The 9,877-nt window shown below is 45.1% G+C and overlaps 1 protein-coding gene across 1 annotated transcript; it reads right to left on the reverse strand.

The window, feature by feature from the left end:
• Nucleotides 1-1,655: 1,655 nt before the first annotated feature.
• Nucleotides 1,656-9,186, reverse strand: HEBP2 (heme binding protein 2). Its single transcript, XM_077776028.1, has 3 exons — nt 9,055-9,186; nt 7,943-8,123; nt 1,656-2,203 (listed from the first exon to the last, which is right to left on the reverse strand). Exons 1-3 carry the CDS (start codon nt 9,125-9,127, stop codon nt 2,005-2,007), a joined length of 453 nt encoding a protein of 150 aa, XP_077632154.1. The 5' UTR covers nt 9,128-9,186; the 3' UTR covers nt 1,656-2,004.
• Between the last annotated feature and the right edge of the window lie 691 nt (nt 9,187-9,877).

Here is a 9,877-nt window from a genome sequence, read left to right on the forward strand (position 1 = left end):
TATATTTTATATATATATATTTTATATATATATATATACACACACACACACAATTTATTTATTTTGTTAATCAGCTTAACGATAACCCACAACACTCGGACCAACTACAATTTATTTATTTTGAAGGAGAGGGGCAGAGAGAGAGAGGGAAAGGGAGAGAATCCCAAGCAGGCTTCGTACTTTGAGTGCAGAGCCTGATGCAAGGCTTGAACTCACAAAACCAGGAGACCATGGCTGAGTTGAAGTCAGACACTTAACGGACTGAGCCACCCAGGTGCCCCAGTTAGGGAGACTAATTTTAAGAGATGTCACATAACGTGGGGGTTGAAGGGACCTTAGCATCATCGGGCTCCATCCTCTTACCACTGGATCTCACATCTTCTGCAGAAGCGATCACACGACCTCTGCTTGAACACACGCCGTGGTGGGATATGCAAGCAGTGTCATTCCGGCAGCTTCATTGGTGGGAGGTTCCTGAGCCCCAACCTGCTTTTCTCCTTCACGCCTCCAACCACCAGCCCTAAGAGGCCATACTAGTTACTGCCTTTCCCAAAACAGGCTCCCACTTACCCGCCTTTTAACCTCGGTGTGTACTTTCAACTGATTAAGTCCTTTCCAGCCTAACTTTTAACTCAGGCCAAAGACCAGGTGGGCAGAGTAGCCCCTGCAATAAAGACCCTGCATGATTGACCCCAAGGCCATGATCGACCTGACCTTTACCGCCCACCTGCACGTACCCACCCACCTCTGTACCACATTTCCCTTGAATAAACCTGCAAGAGTTTTTAGCACGTTGGAGATCATCTTTGAGATGATGCTGGTCTGCTGTCTTCAAGGCAATGGCCTCACATTGAAATGAATTCCTTTCCTGTTTCTACACTGCTCGTTCCTCTGTCTCTGGATTTTGTCAGTGGCCAGTGGCCGAACCTGGTCTGTCTGAGACCCCTGGAGTCAGGTGTGGTTGCACCCGTGGGCCCTGGTGACATCTGAATGTGACTTTGTCTTCTCCAGGACAAGCATATTCTGATACAATCAGGCATGCATTTCAGCCTCCTTGATTTTGTGGCAATCCTTTCTTACAGTAACTAATTTAAAAAAATTTTTTTTTAATGTTTTATTTATTTCTTAGAGAGACAGCATGAGCAGGGGAGTGTCAGAGAGAGAGGGAGACACAGAATCTGAAGCAGGCTCTAGGCTCTGAGCCAGCTGTCAGCATAGAGCCTGATGTGGGGCTCGAACCCACAAACTGTGAGATCAGGTCCTGAGCCGAAGTCAGACGCTTAACCGACTGAGCCACCCAGGCACCCCTTGCAGTAACTAATTTTTATACAACCTCCAGAACTACATGAAATTCTTTAAAAGTGCATGTGAATTTTTAAATGACGTGTTTGTATACATGCCTTCAGGGGGAAGAAAACATGCCTTATAGTGAGTTTCAAAATAGGAAAGAAGTCCCTAACTTCATAAATTTATTCTTTGCCGTGAAATATGATTGACACTTCTGGGTCAGGTGGAAATTTTCTCGTGCGGTGAGGGTGGTGGGCAGATGAGAAAGGGGATTCCATGGGGGGCAGGGTGGTGCAAAAGAATTCCATTTTTGTTCTCAACGGAATGTCACCTGTCTAGGCTTGAGAGCCTAGCCGTTGCACACAGGATACCTCTTTAACATTTTTATTGCTAATATCTAGAGGGGATAACATCCAAATGACACAAAGCCAAGTGGAAAACAGCAACACGATTGTGATACAGTGAAGAAGGGTGAAGCAAAAAGACACTTCCTGGACCTCATAGAAATAGACCCCTTCGGAGCTGTGACGGACTCACATGTTTCTAGAAAACTGTCCCCTGCTACCTGTGTATCTAGATGAGGCTTCAAGCATTAAAAGGCACCTTGGAAATCAGCTCAATTCATTGTAGTTCTCGCAGGTAGAGATACTAGAACCCGCGTTTGACGTGTAGGTACTCTTGATGTCTATGCTCAGCAATCATACTTCCTTTTTTCCTTCATTCGGTTTCTTTGGAGGGTTCATTTTTCTGGATCAACCACACTTCATTATTTCTATCAAGCAACTTGAAAGGGCTGTTGTAGCCTGCAGTGTAGTAAACCTTCTCGTTGAAAACTTTTCCTTCTTCCCTCAACATGCTTGCTAAGGTCAAAAGCTGCTCTTGATTCTTTTGAGCACTAGAGAATCCATCGAAAGACCTACAAAGGAGAAAGCAAATAACCATGAGTGAGTCTTATGCTGATGTAAAGGTCAGTCTGAAAAGGAAAGCAGAAGCCGATACTATGAGGTGCTGCTCCCGAGCCTCCCCTCCCCCTGCCCCCAGCATTCTCGTCCGGCGTGCATTCTCACAGTGGCCTCACCACACGGAGGACACCCAGGAGGAGGCACGTGTCCCATCTGCTGGCAGGCAGGTTTGGAACTTTCACCATTTTGTGCTCTAACTCTTGCTTCTCAGACTCAGGAGTGCACAAGTGACCTGAGAAACTTGCTAAAATGCAGATTCTGGAGGTCTGGGGTGGGGCCCGAGCGTCTGTGTGCCTAACAGGCTCCCGATAATGCTGGTGCTGCTGGTCGCTGGTCACAATGAAACCCCCTCACGAGACCCCCTTCCAGACCTACAGTTGCTATGGAATCTTTCCCTCCTGGGGAAAAGGGTAGGCTCCACACTACTGATGAATAGGACACAGTTTTGAATCTAAGAGTTTATAGGGGGACGTTCTGGCAACTCTTTCTACATAGCCCGAGAAGAGATTTAACAGAGACAGGATCACAATATGCTTGGGAACACCAAGGATACGACTGAATCAGGAGTAAGGGGTGTCCTCTGAGTTGGGTCTGGAATGAATGGTTTTGCTGGGCAGAAAAAGGGAAAGCGGAGGATAAGAAAATGAACAGAAGTTGAAAGACACAAAGCATGTTCAGAGGGAGCCACAAAATGAGCTCTGAAAGGTAAGTCAGAGCCAGAAAGAAGCTCGTATGCCACCCCAGGCCTTTTGAGATTATTGTGAAGGATGCTGAGCAGAAAAGTAACTTGATAGGATCTGGGAAAGACAGATGGAAAATAGACTGGAGGGAGGAAAAGACAGTCAAAAGACTTAAATAAAACGGGGGAAAAGAGAATAAAAGTTTAAGTATAGATTTTAAAGTATATAAACAAAAATATCCTGAGGTTAAACTATAACAACACACAGCTGACATGTAAACACGATGAATTTGATTTTGAACATTAAGATTTGGAAACACAAAATAATGAATATTCCCATTATGCCTTCAGTAGACTAAGTTTTATTATCAATGTGCCAATGGAAACAATTAGTCCTACCATTCTTCTGCTGAGACATAAGCTCTCAAGGGTATAAACCATGTCTATTTCATTCAACAATGTTCATCAGACACCTAGTATCTTTCAAATCCTCATTGAATAGTGTAGGAATCTATGTATGTACATGTACATGAAATAAAACATTGAGGATAAACTGATAAAACTGTTCTAATTTCAGAATGTTAACTGATAATGATAACTCTGAACCATGCGTTGAGAGACATTTTGCCGCCTATATGTATTCTTTCTTTAACAAAGAGCCAACTTTTAGGATGCTCGGTCTAAAGGAAACTGGCCTTCAGATCCTATTTCTTCCTTGAAATCAAATCTTGAACCCCCTAGTTAGAAATCATCTTTTGTTCTCTGAATACACATTGTTCTACAAAGATCCATCCACAGCTTTACTTGGTACCCAAACTGCTGACTCCCTTCCCACACGCCTGCCCCGCGAGGAGCTGTGGGTATGAACATGGTGCCATGTTGCCGTATTCTCGAGAATGTGACAGTCTAAAGGTAGATCATTATAACTAAGAAGAACAGAGTGGCTGGCTGACTGGGGAAACTGAGGAAGGCGTCACAGATGAGGTACTATTTGATACGAGTCATGAAGGAGAAAAGGAGATGCTCCAAGAAGAGGAGAAAGAAGAAGCTAAAACTAGCAGGAAGGTCATGTGCATGTTCTAAGTATTTTACGGACATAGACTCATGTAATCTTCAGGGCCATCCTATGAGGCAGGTAAGGACTGTGACTATACACGTCTTACAACTGAAGAGCTTTGGGCCAGGACAATGTGAGTAACCTGCCGCGGTCACGGGTAAAGAGACGTGGCAGATCTCAGCCACAGCAATCAGACAACAAAAAGAAATTAACATACTTTCAAATTGGCAAGGAAGAAGTAAAACTTTCACTCTTTGCAGATGATGTGATGCTATAGGTAGAACCTGAAAGACTCCACCACAACCCTGCTAGAGCTGATACGGGAATTCAGCAAAGCCGCAGGGTATAAAATCAACGTACAGAAATCAGTTGCATTTCTATGCAGCGATAATGAAGCAGCAGAAAGAGAAATTAAGGAATCCATCCCATTTACAACGGCGCTCAAAACAATATGATACCTAGAAATCACCCTAACTAAAGATGGGAAAGAGCTGTACTCTGAAAACTATAAAATACTGATCAAAGAAACTGAAGAGGACACAGAGAAATGGAAAGACATTCCATGCTCCTGGACCAGAAGAAACATTGCTAAGTTGTCAATACTACACAAAGCAGTCTACACATTTAATGCAATCTCTATCAAAATACCAACAGCACCTTTCTCAGAGCTAGATCAAACAATCCTAACATTTGTATGCAACCACAAAAGACCCTGAGTAGCCATAGCAACCTTGAAAAAGAAAAATCAAAGCTAGAGGCATCACAATTCCAGACTTCAAGTTATATTACAAAGCTGTAGTGATCAAAATGATATGGTACTGGCATAAAAACAAACACACAGATCAGTAGAACACCCAGAATAAAACACCCAGAAAGGAACCCACAATTATATGGTTAATTAATCTTTTACAAAGGAGGAAAAAATATTTAATGATTGGCTTGTCTCTTCAACAAATAGGTACTGGGAAAACTGGACCACTTTGTTTTGCCATGCACAAAATAAATTCAGAATGAGCTAAAGACCTAAATGTGAGACCTGAAGCCATAAAATCCTAGAGGAGTAACTTCTTTGACATCACCTATAGCAACTTCTTTCTAGATATGTCTCCTAAGGCAAGGGAAATAAAAGCAAAAGTAAACTATAGGGATTACGTAAAAATAAAAAAACTTCTGCACAGAGAAGGAAACAATCAACAAAACTAAGAGGCAACCTATGGAATGGAATATTTTCATATAATATATCAGACACAGGGTTAGTATCCAAAATATATAAAGAACTTATAAGACTCAACACCCCAAAAACCAAATAATTCAATTAAAAAATGGGCAGAAAACATGAACAGAGCCCCACATCGGGCTCTGCACTGATGGTCTGGAGCCTGCGTGGGGTTCACTCTCTCCTCCTCTCTGCCCTTCCGCAGCTCATGCGCTCGCTCTCTCAAAATTAATAAATAAACATAAAAAAAACCACGAACAGACATTTCTCCAAAGAAGATATACAGATGGCCAAAAGACACATGAAAAGATGCCCAACATCACTTAGCAGGGAAATGCAAATCAAAACTACAAGATATCACCTCACACCTGTCACAATGGCTAAAATCAACAGCACAAGAAACAACGGGGGTTGGCAAGGATGTGGAGAAAGGGGGACCCTCTTGCACTGCTGGTGGGAATGCAAACTGGTGCAGCCACTCCGGAAAACAGTAAGCAGGTTCCTCAAAAAGTTAAAAAAAGAACTACCCTACAATCCAACAATTGCACTACTAGCTATTTACCCAAAGAATACAAAAATATAATTCCATGCACCATGGTGTTTACAGCAGCATCATCTACAGCAGCCAAAGCATGGAAACAGCCCAGTGCCCAACGATTGGTGAAAAGATAAAGATGTTGTGTGTGTGTGTGTGTGTGTGTATACATACACACACGCAACGGACTATTACTTAGGTATAAAAAACAATGCAATCTTGCCATTTACAACAACATGATGGAGCTAGAGAGTATAATGATAAATGAAGTCAGAGAGAAACAAATACCACATGATTTCACTTACATGTAGAATTTAAGAAACAAAACACATGAGCAAAGCCAAAATCAAAAAACAAACAACAACAAGAGGCAAACCAAAAACAAACTCTGACCTACTGAGAACAAACTGATGGTTTGGAGGTGGGCGGGGGCATGGGTTCCCTAGGTGCCTGGGATTGAGAAGGGCACCTGTTGTGGTGGGCACCGGGTGATGTGTGGAAGTGCTGAATCCCTATCTTGTACCCCTGAAACTAATATTACACTGTATGTTAACTAATTGGAACTTAAATAAGAACTTAGAGAGAGAGAGAGAGAGAGAGAGATGGAAGAACATGGCTTGCTCAGTGAAGGGTGGGAAGGTCAGGGGAACATAACTAGTGGGGAGACAGGCTGGGTCACATTATAAAAGACATTGTGAACAATCTGAACTTCACCCTGAAGCAAGTAGAAAGGCACAGAGATTTTCAGTGAAGCCTCAGGTTGGGGTCTTTGCTTTGCTGCTGTGGTAGTGAGAAAGGTCACGGGCTCCAGTGTGGAGCAGGAGGGGAAGAGGACAGTGGGCAGGTTACTCCCAACAGCTGGGAGCCAACTGAGGCACAACACACGAGACCTGCAATGAATAAACATCCGAGCACGCACGGGGGACCAGGCGTTGCGCCGAGCACTGGGGCGTACAAAGATGACTTAGGCGTGGTTCCTGTAAGACAAGGAGCTGAGGAAGTTACGGGGATGGAGAGAAGGGAACAGAATCCTGGATCATTTCCAAAGGTAATGGACCGGACCTGGCAATCAGGTGTCAGGGAAGAGTGCGCTGATGGTGGCCTTGGGGGTCTTTGCCAGGAGACTGTCTGGCTGATGAGGCCCTTTACTGAGACAGGCACGATAAGATCACGGCCCATATAAACTGGGAATTGGGGGAAGGCTCATTTTTAGAGCTGTTGAGTCGAATCCCCACCCACTTCACATGGAAATGTCCAACACGTAGGGAAACCGGGGTAGGGACACTGGACACACAGAGTTAAAGCTTTGTAAACAGATCACCCGGAGCAAGTCTGTTCTGACATGAGGGTCAACGTGGAGCACTGAGCGAGAGAGAGGAGCAGGAGGAGACAAATGCCAAGAGAGTGACGTTCTGAGACTTCACAGGATGTATAAATATCCAGCGAATAGATTAGTCAGTACACAAAGGTTTCAGGGGTCACACGGGCAAGGACTGCCATCACGTGACCAATGCAAGGGCACTGCCGAGGGTGACGAGGGCACTTTCAAGGAGATGGTGCGGGCTCTCCCAGGTGGTGGTGGTCTAAGGTGTACAAGGGAAACAGAGACAGAGAAACAGATGCTTTTAGCGGTTGGTGGTGACAAGAGGGACAGAAAGGAAGAAAGGGACTCCAATATGAGACTGTTATCACGTTCTGCGTGTGTTTTTAAATTTCAACAGAGAGAAGTGAAGGAATGCATCAAACAGGTACCGGAAGCCTGAAACAGGACAAAGGAACCACTCATCTAACAGAGTCACTAACTGCAGGAACCAGGTACCATCCCTCGGGCTGGAGAACGCAGGGAAGAGTTTGGGGCTCTCAGAACCTAGAAGACGGGAGGAGGGGTACCATGCATGATGCATTAGGATTTTCGTTCAGGTTTACCTCGATGGCAGGTAAGGGCCGTCTGGTGCTTTGAGAATGATGCACATTGTGTCTTATTGGTGGAAGGTTTGGAACAGACTCTTCATTACATGCAGTGCGTATGTCTTACAAGAGACCCTCAGTAACATATAAAACTAAGCCAGTAGGAAAACACCGCAAAATGTATCAGACCTCTTTCTTATGGAAGCGTGAAAAGCCTACTGAAATGGCACAGGAGCTAAACCGAGTGCAGCCAAGGAAGGCCAGCTGTCCGCAGGGCTATAAATTATCTACCACTTACCGTACGAACACGGTCATTTCTGCTCTGTCTTCAATGAAGACATCTGACTCTGAAGGCCGGGGCGGATCAGGTTGCTGTTCAGAGGGGAGGTACAGGGAGACGGTAATGGTAGACTCGCTAAAAGGGCCTGGACCAGGCTCCACGTAGCTTGTCACAGGGGCTGTCATCTTTATTTTCATCTCTGGACCATAAAATAATGAATTTAAATACCGTGAAAAGACCTTGAAAGCAGAGTTAGGGTATGTATGACTACTTCTAAAAGCTGGATCTATGATTTTTTTGATCTGAGTTACCTGACTTACCTTATGCTACTGACATAACATTTACCTTTAAGATAATTTTCATCTTTGAAAAAGAAGGGCAAGGGGCGCCTGCGTGGCTCGGTCGGTTAAGTGCCAAACTCTTGATTTTAGCTCAGGCCATGACCTCACATTCTGTGAGTTTGAGCCCATGTCAGGCTCTGCACTGACTATGTGGAGTCTGTTTGGGTTTCTCTCTCTCTCTTTCTCTCTCTCCCTACCCCTCCTCCACCCGTGCTCACTCATGCACTCTCAAAATATTTAAAAAAATAAAGGCAAATGATTCAATTATCCACAGGCCACATTAAACACTTTCTGTACTATTAACATTTACGGTTAATAAATTCTTGTTTTAGGGATAGAAGGGAAAATTAGAGATCATATAGTCCAGTCTATCTGTCATGTTTTACAATTCAGACTGAGATCCCATTGACTAAGTGACCTGTTAAAATATAAATAACATCAGAGCCACAACCCTAGATCTTGTGTTCTTTGCACCTTCCTGCCTCCTGATGACTCGTACCCTAGAATTATCTCGAAATATTAGCCATTAAAAGGACTTAACACTAGTTACACAGAGGCCCAGTTCATCCAGCAGAAACAGACAAGAACAGGGGCTGAAAAGCACTACCCAGTACTCACTCCTCTCGACACTGGGAAGGGTCCAGAGCAGAGTCCCTGTCTTCACACACTGTCTTTGATGATCTCATTACGTTTCTATTCTAAAGTATATTTCTTTAGTAAGCTAAAACGCAAGAATAAGCCAGGGGACTCAACGACAATATATACGATAATAAGGTAAACTGTCTTCACCTTTCTCATTTTTGCCTTGAACGTAGCTGCTCAGCTTTGTAAAACCAGTTTGGATGGCTGAATCCCAGTCCATAGACTCAACGGAAGTGCTGACCCATTTGGCTGGTCCATAATGTCGGACCTCGTAACTTCCGGGCTAAAATAAAACAGAGGAAACTTGGGAAGCAATTCTAAAAACGCAGGACGTGAGAGGCAACAGAACAGATGACTTGATCTCGGGTCCACCTGGATTTCCCTTGATCTCGGGGCCCAGGCAGGTCCTGGGGATGGGCGCCTGGTTCCGGTTCCTTAGAACCGGGCGGAGCCCCTACCCCGAGGCTCCCATCCTCGGACAGAGCGGCTGGCGGCCTCGGCCCCACACGCAGGGGTGGGGGGTCGGCTCTACTCCCGTTGAGACCGAGCATCTGTTACGTCCCCTGGGCCGAGAGTGTCCCTCGGCGGGTTTGGGGATTTGATCATTCCTTTTTCTTTTTTAACCTCAAGAGAAATGAAGATGTAGCCATAGGTTACGGCTAACCGACCGAATTTCCCCGTCTGGGCAGGAACGGAGCTGGGGGCCCAGGAGACTTTAAAAAGTGTACTTTTTACTTAAATCCGTGGGAGCCGCCGGCCCCCCGGCACACCGNAGGGGTGAGCGCCGGGGGCCGCACTGCGGGGTCCGCTTAGGCCCGGCTTCCTTTCGGAGTCCCTCCCCAGCCCTTGTTTGTTAAATTATCAGGCAAGCGAAGGTGTCCCCTGTGCGAGCGGGGCGGTGGAGGACGAAGCAGCTGGCTTTCGGGTTTCCGGTGGAACCGGTTCGGGAACGTCTCGGCGGCTCCGCCCG

Source organism: Crocuta crocuta, unplaced genomic scaffold (assembly GCF_008692635.1).
Source record: "Crocuta crocuta isolate KB4526 unplaced genomic scaffold, BGI_CrCroc_1.0 scaffold25, whole genome shotgun sequence".
NCBI lineage: Eukaryota > Metazoa > Chordata > Mammalia > Carnivora > Hyaenidae > Crocuta > Crocuta crocuta.

What these genes read in the sequence shown, in the direction of transcription:
- HEBP2 (XM_077776028.1), bottom strand. Translation starts at nt 9,127, where the DNA reads ATGGACTGGGATTCAGCCATCCAAACTGGTTTTACAAAGCTGAGCAGC. An exon ending in TCAAGGCAAAAATGAGAAAG is followed by an intron (nt 8,124 to 9,054) that starts GTGAAGACAGTT and finishes TTTATGGTCCAG; the next exon opens with AGATGAAAATAAAGATGACA. An exon ending in GAAATGACCGTGTTCGTACG is followed by an intron (nt 2,204 to 7,942) that starts GTAAGTGGTAGA and finishes TCTCCTTTGTAG; the next exon opens with GTCTTTCGATGGATTCTCTA.